Source organism: Falco biarmicus, chromosome 3, assembly GCF_023638135.1.
Source record: "Falco biarmicus isolate bFalBia1 chromosome 3, bFalBia1.pri, whole genome shotgun sequence".
Lineage (NCBI taxonomy): Eukaryota > Metazoa > Chordata > Aves > Falconiformes > Falconidae > Falco > Falco biarmicus.
Genome location: NC_079290.1, coordinates 104,576,054 through 104,591,076, shown reverse-complemented (window position 1 = coordinate 104,591,076; position 15,023 = coordinate 104,576,054). Strand labels below are relative to the sequence as shown.

The 15,023-nt window shown below is 53.6% G+C and overlaps 1 protein-coding gene across 2 annotated transcripts in view; it reads right to left on the bottom strand.

Moving 5' to 3' along the window:
- Window positions 1–15,023, bottom strand: part of PLEKHN1 (pleckstrin homology domain containing N1) — a 28,420-nt gene continuing 13,397 nt past the window's right edge. For both annotated transcript variants that reach the window (XM_056333048.1, XM_056333047.1), the window contains 11 exons: window positions 13,304–13,428; window positions 11,669–11,818; window positions 11,189–11,269; window positions 6,726–6,795; window positions 6,074–6,228; window positions 5,241–5,435; window positions 4,451–4,711; window positions 3,716–3,868; window positions 2,703–2,915; window positions 2,402–2,450; window positions 1–1,994 (listed from right to left, as the gene is read on the bottom strand). In XM_056333048.1, coding sequence (XP_056189023.1) covers window positions 1,801–1,994; window positions 2,402–2,450; window positions 2,703–2,915; window positions 3,716–3,868; window positions 4,451–4,711; window positions 5,241–5,435; window positions 6,074–6,228; window positions 6,726–6,795; window positions 11,189–11,269; window positions 11,669–11,818; window positions 13,304–13,428 — 1,646 coding nt within the window. In that variant the 3' untranslated portion in view covers window positions 1–1,800. The remainder of the gene's footprint in view (window positions 1,995–2,401; window positions 2,451–2,702; window positions 2,916–3,715; window positions 3,869–4,450; window positions 4,712–5,240; window positions 5,436–6,073; window positions 6,229–6,725; window positions 6,796–11,188; window positions 11,270–11,668; window positions 11,819–13,303; window positions 13,429–15,023) is intronic.

Here is a 15,023-nt window from a genome sequence, read left to right as displayed (position 1 = left end):
AAATGTTCCAGAAGAACATGTATTGCAATTGTCCAGTCTCACAGAAGTCCACCAGGGAACTCTTACAGTAATAGGGAGGGGCTTTTCCCTTCTGATACATTGCAGGTATCGCTGTTGAAACCCAGTTAAAAATATTGTGGTGACCATCTTCAAAGTCAACGTGTTCATAGGGGCTCATGACCCTCCTGCCTCCCAGCATACTACATGCTTTTGACATTCCCTAGTGCAATTTTGTCCTAATAAATAGACACTTTTGGGGTTAAGTTACTAGATACAAATCTTCCCAAAATGAAAGCAAACCTGAAACAAAACAATAACAGCTAGAAAACCCAAACCAACACACACACGAATGTGCAGACAGCTGCCCATTCTACAGTACTGAACATCATCCACAGCTAGAAAATTAAATAGAACTTCAACTCAGCCACATTTACAAGTTAAATACATATTATCCACTCAAACCTCGCATGTAAACTTTGTTGGATACCTTCTGAAAAAAAAAAAAAAATAAGTACAATGTAATACACAGATATTCAAGTACAAAGAGCTCCTGGATTGTTTTGTTTGCACCAGTGAAAGAACAAAAATAGAGTTTTGTTAATATGTTTGGTTTGCAGCTTCTTTAGGGAACAAAGGTCAAGAATTTGGAACTTAAGTTAAAACATTTGGATTTGCTGCCGACCTTGTATGTGCTAAAGGATCTGGCCTAAGAGGCTGGAAAATGATAGCACTGAGACTCTGTCCCCTGTTGTTTGTATCCTGGTCTTGCTGCTGCTCTGGAGGAGGGAAGAGAGAGATTGCAGCCCACTCTGGCATTGCTCTGATCACTGGAGTATTATGGCTGGACTGGAGTTTGGTTTGTGGTGAAATCTCCTTCCTTCCCTCCCTGCCTAGATAGTCACAGGCAGAATTTAGCGTGAGCCCAGTAACGGACAGAGGAGTGGAAGGAAAGGGCACAGTCCCCCAAGAGGAATCTAGGGCATCCTTTCTAGGGAAGACCTTGGTAAACACAAGCCACTTGGCATATTTGCTGGCAGCACACTTCTTGATTCCACCTGCCAAGGTGACAGGCTCATAATATTGCAGGTCACTACCATGGTTTGGAGGCAGTACTGGCAACGAAGAATTTTTTGCATTAAGTGGAAAGAAAGGCCCATTCTTCCCAGATCCAGACTGTTTTTCTCCATCTCTTGTCAGGTACCTGATCGGGCAGGAAGAAACTCCTATGAGCACACCTATTGCTGCCAACCTTATACACCATGATGGGGCATGCTCATGTGTCTGGCAATGGAGGAAGGTTTGGTTTAACAGCTATCCTCAGGGATCAGTGAATCCCCAAAGTGGCCAGCCTGAGGGCTCTGGTAAAAAGGAAAAGGATCAAACTAACCCAGCCACCAGCCAGCCCTTTTCTTTGGCTTTTGAGTGATTGCTCCACCTGAACACCCAGTCCCTTTTCTCTGAGGGAGCCTGACAAGCTTTTTGTTCTTCCTTTTATTTCCAGGGGGGCAATGCCATTCCCTAGCCAGGGCTCCCCAAGGCAGTGCAACCACAGAGCATGCTCCTTAGCGTAGCACACACTGCTCCTTGGCTCCGCAGAGGTTGTCATTTTTGTGCTTTGCTCTCATCCCCAGATTTAGGGGAGAAGTTTGAACTCCGGACCTGCCAGGACATGGGAACCAGCCTTCCGCAGAGCAGAGCCCTTCCCTTTGCTTGGTATACCCCAGGCTCCTCACCCTGGGGGGAAGCCCAGAGAGAAAAGAGCCCAGGGGCTTTTCTGTGCCTGGCTCTGGAGGCCTTTCTTCAGGCCTGGTAGAATTGGTGGCCAGGAGCTGGGGAGCTGTGCGAGCTGCCTTGCTCCTTCGCCTCAGCTTCCCACAGGTTGTCATAGCTGAAGTCACTCTGGAAGCTCTGGAGCTCGGCATAGTCATGGTAGGCTGCAGAGTCACGGTGCGGGCAGCTGGCCTCTGGCAGGTCGTATGTGCCGACATTTCCGTCTGCAGAAAACCAGAACAAAGTGCTCAGAGCGCTCATAAGTAACCCAGCGGCTGCCCTCTGCCAGCAGAGAGTGCACACAAGGGTCAGCAAAATCGCAGCCCAGCTGCAGCTAGATCTGGGCAAAGCGGTGGAAATGTGCCATGGAACAAACCACAAGCCCCTTCGTGTGATGGGTGGCCAGAGCCGGTGGGCAGTGGGTGGAAGCCAAGACAACTGCCTCCACCAGACAGACCAGATGCAGGGCAGGGTGACAGACTTGGTCCCACCATGGGGAAGCAGGAGGAAGGAAGGGCATGCATGAGTCCCCACGCTCCCTCTCAGCCCTGCTTTCAGTGATGCTTATGGAGACAGACATTGGCAACGTGGGGTGGGCTGCAGCACCCCAGCAGCCTCCCAAGAGTCTCACCTGGTGGCTGCAATGAAGGGCCCAGATGTTCCTCTCGCAGAGAAGAGATCTGAAAAGAAAGATGCGCTGATGAGGATGACTTAGCACTGCAGACCTGGGATACCACACACCAGCCTTGCTTGGTTCCCCCATCCCAGCTCTCCTTGATGCGTTCATCCCCTCACAAAGCGAAGGGCTCAGGGTCCTCCAGAGACCAGCCACTCTTCCACCCCAGAGAAAGACAAGCTGGGACCCTGCACCTCTGTGTACTCCCCAGCAGCCTGCACAGTGTGGGGCACTAGGACTGCATTTACAAACTCACCTCATCTCGGTAAGAAGCATCAGCAGGAGGCCGCAGCTGGAGATGGCCTGAGGTGCCAGGGGTGCTGTAACTGGGAGCCACGGGCATCTCTCTGTAGCGACTGCTGGGCAGGGGCTGGCAGTTCCTTTTCTGCAGAGAGAGATGCTGGGGTACCGGGATGGCTGGGCATCCATTTGCCTGTGCCGAACCCATCTGTCCGTGACACTGCAGGAACTTAACCAAAACAAACTCCAGATTTGATACCTGCTATGGAGAGCTGGGGAACACTGATCTGCTGCTTCCCATCTGGCACCCACAGCCAGCCCGGCTGTGAACAGACTTAGGCAAACCAAGGTTTTCTGCCTACCTTGCAAATTTCAGTACATTCCAATCCTTCAGGCCTTAGTTGGGAAAGAAAGAACGGCTACAGGCCCCTTGCCACACACGTGCACCTTGCCTTCCTATCACCCACACAGACAGTGGCAGGTGGCCAGATGTCAAGGCAGCAGGATGAAACCTACTGGCAGCTCAGGGGATGCAAAAGGACAGAGCAGTCAGGAAGAACCCCCCCGAGGGAACGAAGGACTTCGGCAGTATGGGGGGTGCCAGCCACAGACTCAGAAATAGTCTTTTCCCAAGAGATGTGCAAAACTAGAAGTGTGGCCTCTCATAGGCACTCAGTTATCACAGCTGGAATTTTTGGGGGTGGATAAAGTGGTGTCTGACTCATCTCTAGTTTCTATAGACTGGATCACATCTCAGTCTCTGCCTTCTGCGGTTTCTGGCTGTTTCTGGAATTGCTGCGATGCTGACATCCAGCGATAAGACAGGGGAAACCTGTTCCCCTCTGACTCTGTCCTGGCTTGAAAAAACAGAACTGCACTGTGCCCTGCCGCACCCCGCAGTGCAGACCTGAGTTCCCACATCCCGCTCAGGCAGACAGCAGGAAAAGAAATGGCCCGAGGCACAATTTCTGGAGCCAAAAGCCTGTGTGCTGAGTCAGGGCCATAACCAGCAGCAAAGGCGCAGGGTACCTCTTGCAGGAAGCTGGAGCTTGCCGTGCTGTGAGCGCTGGGGGAGCTGGGCATATAGGGGTCAGCGTACAGGGAGGAGCGGGGCAGGGCCGGCTTCTCCAGGGAGCTGGAAGCTGTCGAGGGCTGACTTCCCACCAAGCTCCATCTGTTCAGCTAAAAGGCAGAATTGAAACAGGAACATGACATGCTATTCCCTACTTGCAATTCATCCCCAGGAGGGATCAGAGTGGGGAATCTCCCTGCAATTAAAGTCCCAAATGCTGCTCAGCCATGAAGGATGACGGGGGATGACTCCTAACTGTGGCCATCTGTGCTAACAAGGGGACTTCCCTGGGCATAAGGCAGATGCACACTCATTGAGGGGAGGGAAACATGGCATCACACACTAAACCACTGATGGACACACGCTTCAAAGCCCTCAGAAGAAGAGGCTGTGTCCTATGAGGTAATAACGCTCCTGCTTGCAGAGCACTTGGGGCTCATGTTGCCTCAGGAATGAGCACCCAGCATCTCAGGGCTCCCAGAGACATAGCTCCCTTTGCCGTATTTAGCCTCACCTCCCATGAGCCATTTTCAAATGGAAATGGGTTTCACGCCTGCCCTAGAGCACCCACCAGGACAGCTATCCCTGCACGCAGCGCTGTAAGGAAAATGCAAGCCCTGCACCGGTTCCTCTGCTGCCTGATCCTTCCCAGGCAGGCAGGAGGGCAGCCCCCCATATCCCAGCCCCCTTACACTGCTCAGGTCCAGGCGTGGCGAGGGAGCTGCGGGGTGATGCTGTGAGCTGTGTGCGGAGTATGGCTCGTTATACACTGACACCAGGAGCTCGCCATTGGGATTTTCAGGAATGAGGCTGCAGATGGTCCTCTCTGTGTCCTGGCTGGGCAGCTGCTGGCCACAAGGCCCACATTTGCCCTTGGACTTTCTGGCACTGCTCCCCCGCCGCAGGTCCTGCGCGGACAGCCCCATGCTTGGCCATTTGGCCTGTGCCAGGCACTGAAACAAGGAGACAGACCCTGGAGCTGGCTCTCCTCAGGCCAGCCCCAGGTATGCAGACCCACTTGCAGCCAACACAAGGCACTGCCCTGCCAGGGCTGCTGCCTGCGGGCACCCTGCTGCGCTTGTGCATCAGCATGGTCCTGCGCACGCACACACCCTGGGATATACAAATGCTGCACAGGGTCAGAGCAAAGGCCTGCCTAGCCCATCACCTCCACCCACCCACGGGCCTTTACTTTGGGATTTTCTAACCTTTGAATAGTCCCATTTGCCCGTTTGCAATCTGCACCAACAGTCCCTACGCAGAGTGGAGTATGGGGATCGGACCCTTCAGCAGACTCTTCCCTTATCAGCAATGACAAAGCTGAGCCAGAACAAATACAGGTTCCAGGCACGGATTTGCTATGCCACGTAGCAAACACTGACCACGCAAGCTCAGCCCATCCGGACACCTAGATAGACCGCTCTGGTCAAAGGCAGCATCTGTTGCCACATGCGTCCCAGGCTTTTAGCAGGGTTCACTTACATTGAGAGGCTGGGAATAGCCATGGGAGAGGGGGTCTTCAAGCACTCTGCTCTCAGGCATTAGCATGAAGGACTGTCCATCAGGAAGAGAGCCGCTGTTCTGGGAGAGGTGTGTTAAGGTGGCCACTCTCCCTCCGGACGCCCAGGAGTTTGTACGGCCATCAGAAGTGAGCGACCCCCTCCCGCTGCTGGCAAACTAGACAGAAGAAAAGAACAGCATGTAGGAAGAGCTCTCTGCGTGGCCACAGGCACGTCCCTCCTCAGCCCCATCTCGTGCCTGAGCATCGCCAGCCCAGCCCTCTGTGCCCACACGCTGGGGCCAGACCCGGGGCTGGGCTGTGCCTGCATGGTAAGCAGCTGCCGTGCCTGGTGCAGTGGGGTGTGCTGCCTTCTGGGGCTGAGAAGGCAGCTGAGTCTGGCTTGCTGGGGTGAAACGAGGAGGGCTTGCAGCAGGGAGAAGGGTGCTCAGGCACCCTGACCCCATCCCGGCTGCAGTGCTGGCAGGGTGGGTCTCCCCTTCCTTGCAAGACCCTGTTAACGTTCTTGTGCCAATGCCTCACTGCACAACACAGTCTATGGCCAGGGGTCTGCTTCTGAATTAATTTAATATATGCCTATATAATGTAATATAGGGCTTCAAAATAATTTGCAAGGATCAGCAACCTCGTGACAGCCCTCAAGCAGGGGACTTGAAGCAAAGTCTGCTGTGTCACAAGAGTACCCACACGTGGCCAGAGATAGGAAAGATGGGAGTCCTGGGAGACACCTATTGATTACCAGCCAAACGCTGTTTACCTGCTAACCTGTTTTACCCTGTTAACCCACATCTGTTACCTGGCTGGGGTGTGGCAGCTTTGATCCTGAGAAACTCTCTGATCCAGAGAGGGAGGAGTCAGCATTTCGAAACTGGGCTGTTTTGAGGCAGTAGAGCCACTCCTGGTAATCATCATAGCTGCGGCAGATCACCCGGATCGAATTGATCAGTCGGCCTGTAAAAACATCACTCACTGCTGTTACCGGGTTTGATTGACAGTCATGTTGCTTCCCTCAAAATCCCATGGGAATCCCCTTGCTCCTTCCCTCCCCACATTCCCCCAGGATGTGGAGACCCCCACGCCGGTGCAGGGACAACCGGAATGCTCCGTCTTCAGTGCTGCCCATGTGCACCCGGCTGAATATCAGACAGGGGCAATCACAGCCCAGACCTAAACGACGGGGAACCTGTGCAGCCCTGTGTGACAAGCGCTCCTGCAGTGCAAGCGCTGCTGCTGGCTCACAGCCTCTCCCAGCCAGCAAAGCCGGGTCCTGCAGCACAGCCAGCGCACAGACAGGATGAGATTTCCAAGCACTTCAGTTCACAGAGTTTGGGTGCCAACACGAGTGAGCACAGCCAGGAAGATGGCCACAGCAGCTGAACAAAAACAGCCCAGCCCCAGAGACCTCCGTGGCTGCTGCCAGCACACCCCTCAGCATGCTGGACACACACCTTCTATTAAAAAGGAGGTTTTCTTGTTCTCTTCAAAAAGCACTTGGATGGCGTTGAGTGGCAGCTCACCCTGTCGGAGAGAGAAGCAGGCTTAGGACTGCATAGCGGAGCACAGCTCACAGTCCGTGCCGTACAGCAGACAGGTGGAGCAGGGGGGGGACAACGTGGCTACCCGTGCCTGCTTGAGGGTTGGAGCCTCTGCGGGCACCTGGCCAGTGAAGCTCCGCTTCCACAGGGGCTTGCCCGTCAGGTAAGCCAAGAGGCTCTAGGAGCCTGCTGCAAAGTTTCACCAGCTTAGCTGGGAGCAGTGCAGGGCTGGCGCTGAGGGTGAGGCAAGGCTGGCAGGAGCCTGGCTGCTCTTCATGTGGCGCGGGGAGAAGGTGCAGCTCAGCCCTGCCGACAATCCCCTTGGGGTCCTCTGTGGGGAGGGGGAGGAAGAAGGAATCGTAGAAGCATAGAAGCATTTAGGTTGGAACAGACCTTTAAGATCATCAAGTCCAGCCGTTAACCCAGCACCGCCCAGCCCACCGCTAAACCCTGTCCCTAAGAACTGCATCTATGTGGTTTTTAAACACTTCCAGGGATGGTGATTCCACCACATCCCTGGGCAATCTCAGAGCCTAAATCACCTAGGTCAGGTCTGCAGGAGACAAGAGGCACCCAAACTGGTGTTGATCTGGGTGAGGACTTGCGTACATCAATACTCTCATAGGCGTGGGACAGAGGCATGTTGGAGAACTCCGTCTCCAGCAGACTGAGTCAGCCTTGTCCCTCCCCGTGCACGTGTCACTCTCCCACCACCAGCCTTACTGCAGGAATGAAGCCTCTGAAAGGCGCTGTAACTGCACAAGCCATTTCTGTAAGCTTTCTTCTAACAGAGGTCCCTCCTGAGACATGAGCTTCAAAAAAACACTCCTTCCCTTCTCGTTCTGTTTTCAACAGTTTCCCATAGTTTAACGGCTGATTTCTCCAGAACATTTTGCAAACATGGTCTTGAATGAGGTTTTCGTTGCTGGGCTGGGACTTCCAGCCTTGCAAACAGGAATCCCCACAATGCATACCCTTCAAAGCCCTACAAAGACAGGGTTGAGCCCTCTAAATGCCAGCTGGTGAAACGTGAGCTCTCGTGCTGTACAGCACAGTTGTCAATGTGCCTCCGGTGATCAGAGTGGGGTTTGCCCCTGGCAGGCACTGCATGTGTGTTCCTATTAGCAGGCAGATGCTAAAGCAGCCTGTCCCTGGAAAAACTGGAGTTAGAAGATACCCCGTGCTGTTGCCCCTCAGTGCAACAGTACCTTTGCATGCACATCCACCACTGCCTTCTCTGCCATCACCTGGTATCCCTTGCCCGTCCCCACATCTGCCACAGGCACTGGTCTGTGCCAGGCACAGCTCTCCCGTGAGCTCTGTGGGACAGGCAGGAACAGGACTGCCTGTTCCAGACCTCTGCTGCCTGCTGCCAGATGTCCTTTACATGTCATCGCTGACAGTTCAATTCGGTGTGATGGGCAACCTGGCAGAAGGACCAACGGTTCATCAACACTGAATTAGGATCTAGGCCTCCTCTTTCTCGAGGGCTCCCCAAGCTGAATTTTCCTTACAGAAATGAAACAAGAACAGTCCTGGGAGAGCAGGATTTTGCACTGGAACCATCTCACAGATAAGTTCATTGCTTCACTTCTCATCCCTCTCATTCTCTGAGCCAGTGGAAACCAAGCAACACATAGCTTCTTTGTTCCTTAAGCCCCTGTTCACTGCACCTGGCTGTCACCCTGACCCTGTGGGCACAGAGCTGGTGGCAATGGCCCTGGGAGCAACTCCTGGCTGGGATGGCAAACACAGGGTCTGGGGAGCGCTCAGGAAACGAAGTTCCCACCTCACACCACTCTCCTCCATGCCCAGCAGCAGAGGAAGCAGAGAAAGCAGGAGCAAAGCCCTGTCATTTAACCAAAGGTCCTCTCAAAAGGTGCATTCAGTCAGGATTCATTTGCCTAAGTTTACAGGCTGCAAAATAAGGTGTCTAGCAGAAACTCCTCATCATGTCCTCACTGCAAAGCTGTCCCAGCTGCATAGGCCCCAGGGAATGTGGCTGACATGACAGTGTTGCCACAAGGGAAACGTGGAGCTCAACCAGGCGTTCATGGTTTTGCTGGCCAGCTGCCTCTCTGCCATAGCCTGTGGGCACAGGCAGGCTTCTGTGGTATTTCTCTTGCACCAAAAGGGATTTATGGGATGAGCAGTACAGGGAGGCTGACCTTGGGAGGGAAAGCTCATGCAATGCACCATGACTTGTTTTGCCCTGTCACTGGAAGAAATGGACTTTGATGCTTCAGCTGCCGCAGGCGCTGCAAGGCTGTGTGTGGAGGGGGTCAGTGCTGCCTGCTCCTGCTGCTCCTCAACTCTCCGGCACATCTGAGCAAGCCCTCCTGCCACCAAGGACAACTGCACAGGGCTTTCCCCAGGCACCCAGGGCTCCATCCTCCCTAAAGCAACAGCCCCTGTCTGTGGAAGGGGGCTGAAACACCCCGTGGCAAGAGTCCCACCTAGGGAAGCACAGCAGCATCCTGCAAATAACATGCACGTCGGCTGCAGAGAGCCCCTCCAGCCTTCCCCAGGCACGACGTGAATGCCAGCAGTTCCCCATTGCTGATTTACCCCTCGCCCAGGGCCTTTTCCCACCAGCGGTGAGCCAGAGCCTGCTGCTTAGGGTGAGTCCTGTCCTGGCAGGCGCAGCTCCTGCCTTACCCCTTCCCTGTCCCACACGCAAACTTGGCAGTGGCAGCTCCTGTGGTTTGTATGAAACTCAAGAACAAAAGGGCCGGGCTACTCCTTCACACACAAATCGCAGGGCTCCGCATCTGCTTGCAGGGAAGGGAAGTTAATGTGCAGAAGCCCCGGGAGAAGGCTCCTGTGCCCTGACATGCCTGTGGAAAATCAGGTTCCCGCTGCAGTGTCACAGGCTGGTGAATCACCTCCTGCCTGCACTCGGCTGTGCAGAACCCTGCAGCTGCCCCACTGAGCAAGACGCCTGGGGACCAACACTCGTGCACCGTGGGAAGGGAACATGGACAGGGCAGACAAATCTGGTTTAAGGTTTCAAAAGAGATGAGTTAATCTGAGAGCCCAGCCCAAGGCTCCCTTACGTGGTTCCGCATTCCCAGGAGCTGCAACCAACATGTTCCTGAAAACAAGCCCTGTCTGAGGTGTGTCACACAAGCCACCGCTGCTGGGAAACACCCTCCACTGTTGCACTGAGGATGGAGGACAGGAGATCGGCTTATATCCCTCCTCACACCCCTTCCTGATGGATGCACAGCCATCTCCACTGGCCAGGGAGATGCTCTGTGCAGGTCTTCCCAGGGGCAGTCCCTGAATTAAAAGCATCCTGCATGGCTCGGGGCCTGATGTGGACATGGAGAATTCATGTGAGGAAGGACCCCATTGAGTTCACACTGAATTTCACAAGCCCTCAATCTCTGCAGGGTTTCCTTGCCGCTGGCTCCTCTCTCAGTGAGTAGGAAGGATGCTGCTGCTCTGGAGGAGCAGCTCAGCTCTGCTCCACCATGTGCCGGTGCTGCTGCACATGCAGGTTCACAGACAGTTCAGCGCTCTTTTTGGCACATTTGTTCTAGCATGGGAAAACAGGGCCAGAAAGCACAGGGCTATTTAACAACCATCGCAATGATGGTTAAGATAGGTGTTGGCCATCAAGCTTAAGGGCCACTCAGACTGCAGGCAATGCGAATGCAGCTCCCAGGGCCCACAGTGCCACTGCCCATCTGTGCGGAGGCTCCCAGCTTTGCTCCTACAAGCAAAGGCACACCAGTGGACTAGAGAAGCTTGTCTCACATCCCCTAGGGCAGTCAGGCCTCCACGTCCTTGTTGGCCCTTCCGTTGGCATGCCCAGACATTGCTCAGAGCCCTTGTTCCACAGAGAGAAAGAGCAGCAAACGCAGCGCACCAGCAGCGGCCTCTCCCCTCTGTCCGCCAGCCAGCTGCCTTTGCCCCTCCTCACGAGCATCAGATGTGCTGCCAGGATGCTACCTGGTTCCAAGTGGTCCCACAGTGCAGGGTCTGGGAAGCAAAGCCCCCGCTCCACAGGGGCACTCTCTGGGGCTGTTCCAGCTCCTGTCTCAAGCAAGCGAGCCAGGCTCTCTGCCAGCATAACCACACAGAATATGCCAGCCTCCCTCCTCCCAGAGACTCAGATTCCTTGGCAGTCAGCTCCTTTTCCCCCAGGCTTTTGTAGGAGGGCAAGGTGTTTCTCATGGGAAGATAGCTTGCAACATCCCTCTGCCTGCTCACCTGCCAGCTGGCAAGGGAGCAGTGTGGAGGGAAAGCCCTTGTCAAAACAAGGAGCACAAGGGAACCCAGGTGGAGGGGAGCAACAAGCCAAAGAAGTGCTGCAATAGCCACTGTGGATGGGTGAGAGAGAACAAGAAGGTGCTCCAAAATGAACTTACCTTAAAACAGAGGCTGTTGCGCTCTTCAGATACTATCACCAGTGTGGATGGGTAAAGCACCAACAGCCGGTCATGCTGCTCCTTGGAAAGTAAAGAGGAAGAGGGCTTCCTATGAACAGCCAGACAGGGCTCAGATCTGGAGAGCCCTTTATTTTGTCTCTCTGACAGCAGCCTGAGGCAAGGGCTCTGGAAACAGCCGACTGGCTTCCCTGCAACAGGACTCTATGGGAGATTCCTGCCAGCTCCAGCTGCCAGCCCTGTCCTGCAAATGCTTATGCACGCACTGTCCCCAAGCACCACTGCTGGGCCACAGAGGCAGTAACAAACATCTTTCCATTTACTGGGATGTGGGTAAAATGACCCTCCAGGGACCCATTGGATTAGCGGCAGCAGGTAGGCAGGAGTCTGCACTAGTCACTCCATCCATTGCCTTTTCTGAGCCATGCTGACAGGAGCTTGCTCCCCCGAGATGTGTCCTACCTGGAAAGGCAGATGCTGAAGCTTGACTCTGGAAACACAGAGGACGTCGCCTAGGGATTCCCGCTGGGTCCCTCTCCACTCCTGGACAGGCATGTTCTGCACAGACCACCGCAACTCCTCCTTCCCCATAGAGCTCTGCTTCCAGTCATTCTAGGGACAGGAGCAGAACTGAGAAGCAGGGTAGACATGTCCTCCCCTAAGAGTCTGGCTAGTGCACAGCCCATCTCAGGACACTTTTCAAGTGTGGCAGAAACAGGAAAGAATAAATAAGTCTGTGCAGGAGCTAGTTTTCCAGCTGGGACTGAATAACCATACTTGGTACCTGGCATCACCGGTACATTGCCTTTCAAAGGGGATACCTCTGTTACAAGTTGGGAGGTGGAGACAGGGAGGGAAGTGAAACCCTCCAGAGACTGGAAGAGAAGACAGGTCTCTTGAATCTGGTCCTGTTTTCTAGGCCCCAGTCTTCTCCTCCAAATGTTTCGTAATCTCTGGGTAATTGCACAAGCAACCAGCTGTGTGAGAATTTCCCTGAACCAGACTCAAATCTCTGACCCTTTAGAAGGCTGTGGCAGTGGCATCTCTGGGTCGCAGGTCTACTTTCAGCACACACACCCTGCCAGCCCCTCTTGCAATTCCCTTGCAAAAGACTACATAAACGGCAAGCTCCAAAATTAGAAGCTGTGTGTGCATGCACACACAGCAGAAATGCAGCAGAAATGCGACAGAAATGCAGTAGGCTGCTGCCAGGTCTCAGCAGCACCGAGCACCTTTGGGGTTGCCATTCAGACTCAAATCTCACACTCACTCCGGTGCTGGCTGCACAGACCTAAGACCCTAAGGCCATCTGAGCACAAACACACGGTTCCTCCACGGACAGGGGAGTTCCCAAGCAATAACATGTCTGTCAAGTGTGGGTAATTAGCCTGTCTACCCATGGTTATCTTAGGGGTGGTAGAATAACTAAAGGAAGCAAGAGCTCTGAGGTGTGTTGCCTGGGGCCAGCTCTAGGCACTGACAAACTGGCAAGTGCCTCAGGTAGCAAGGAGCCGGGGCCACACGGAGGCCCTTGCCAGGCTGGTACGTGCTGCTGGCAGAGGGGCGTCGATTGCCACATGTCAGAAGGGCTGAAATACAGACCATGCACAGCCCCGGCAGCTGCTGGCAGTGGTGTGAGTGGCACCGAAACCCCTGTGCACCACGCCAGAGGGGCAGCTCCCTGACTGATGTGGTGAAGCACTCAAGCAGCTGGCCTGGAAAAAGGGGTTTAGGCCAGGAGTTAATCCCACACCTCCTTCTGACATTTTGAAAGAGCAGCAAGCACAGCAAGGAGCGTTTGGAAGTGGACCCAGAGCCCTTCTCCCTTTCCATCCCCAGGCCTCTGCTTAAGCTCTCCAGCCTGGAGGAGGTGCCCAGAGCCCCACGGGGCACTCAGGGTTCTGGATGAGGAAGGTGTTAGATGAGTGCCTAGAAATGTGGCAAAAACAGCTGAGAGAGGCTGGCTGCAGAGATCATCCCTCCCACTGAACACGGCAGGAGCAGTGCAGCATCCACCCAGCTGGCCCAGCTTCCCCAGTCCTTCAGCTCTGAGCCCACACCATGGGAAATGGCCGTGCACCATCCCAAGATACTAACCTGAGAGAGGCAGGGCAAGCCAAGGCTTCCTCCGTTTAGTTGGATCTGTTTCTCCAGGTGATAAAGCCACTGCTTCAGCTCTGACTCAGTAGGGCAAAACACGATAAGGGGATTCAGCAGAGGACCTAGGTATGCGAGACACCAGATGAGCGGAGCAGATAAGGGCACTGATTGCAGCATCAATAAGTAATCAGCTGGCTGTTATGCTTGGCATATCACACCACAGGCTGCCTGCGAGTGCACTGCTCTGTTGACATCATGCTCCAGGTCCCTCCTGCTGCTGCCTGGAGCTGGTTGCCTCATATCGGGCTGCTGGGGAGCTCCCCGGCAGGGACTGCTCCACCACCTTCTTGCCACCTCCTCATGCAGCCACATCTAGCTCTGACCACCAGTCACTTTTCAGTCCAAAACCAGCCCCAGAACAAAAATCAAAGACAGTACAGAAGTCAAGCTTGAAATCAAAAGACAGATTTCAGCTGTAAAAGTCCCCCCCCAGTTTGTGAAAAGCATCTCCGCGGGCAGAGATTATCACAATGTGCTGCTGCAGACAGCCTAACTCAGTGCAAAAGTTTCCTGCTATTTCTTAGTTTCACTTTGGCACTCAATATGTAGAACACTGGTAGCTTTCTGACACTGTTTATTTATTGCTTTGCCAAATACAATCTGTGCCAGACAAGCTGAAGCTGCTCTCAGACATACTCTTTTAGGGAGGAAGAGCCCTGTATCTTGTTGATTTAATGTTTCTAGCTATCATTCACTTAGCAGCACAAGCAAAAAAGTCTCACAGCCTCTCTGCTACTCACTAAGACATAATCTAGTGACGTTAATAATAATTTCTGGCTGGCTGCAGAATGCATATTATAATTAATAATTTACTAGTGATCTCATATTAAACCATACTTGGTGCATGCTCAGTAAGATCTGGCTTTGCGGGACTCTGAAGTATTCAGATAAGCAAGCGCACTGGATAAGCACGATACTTTGCCCTTCTATGGAGTCTTTCATCCCATAATCCCTGCATTATTTATGAACATCACCTAATTAAGACTTTGAAATACCTCTGGCAGGAAATGCACTAATATGGACAGAGCAGAGGTGGGGAAACTGAGGTAGACACTCCCTGAGCGACTTCCCATAAGTCGCTCTGTTCACACCCATGACAGTAATTAGGTGTCCAGCATTACTGGGCATCCAAGTGCCTACGTACCATTGTGGCTCTGGAGTTCTCTTGTCTCCTCTTGCTTTGGTGTCCCTGTCTTTCCAATGGAGAGAAGTGATTCCCTACTTTGTAGAGTTACTAGGAGGGTATAAAGGTGCGAGCGTTATCTAGATATTGTGGCAGCTCTGACTGCTCCTCTGGGCATCCAGGCCTTTATACAAACATCAGGAATTTGGCTGGTAGGGCATGACCCTTAACACTGCACTGCTTGCTCTGCCACCTCCTCTAAGGCCAGCCTCTCAGATGTATCCTGAGGGCTGTTTGCGCAGCCACATACAAACAGGGCCCCAAAGGAAGAGAAAATGAGAAAAGAAACTCCTGCCTAAGCCTGAAGCTTGGGATGTGCCTGACGCTTGTTCGAGGAGCTGCTGGGGAGGCTGCAAAGCAGAGCCTGGAAGGCTGCTGTTCTGTTTATTCAGTTGCTGCCATTTCCCTCAGCCCCAAGGGCACGTTTGTGGCACAGTCATGACACAGCCATGCTGAGCAACCTGTGCCAGCCCT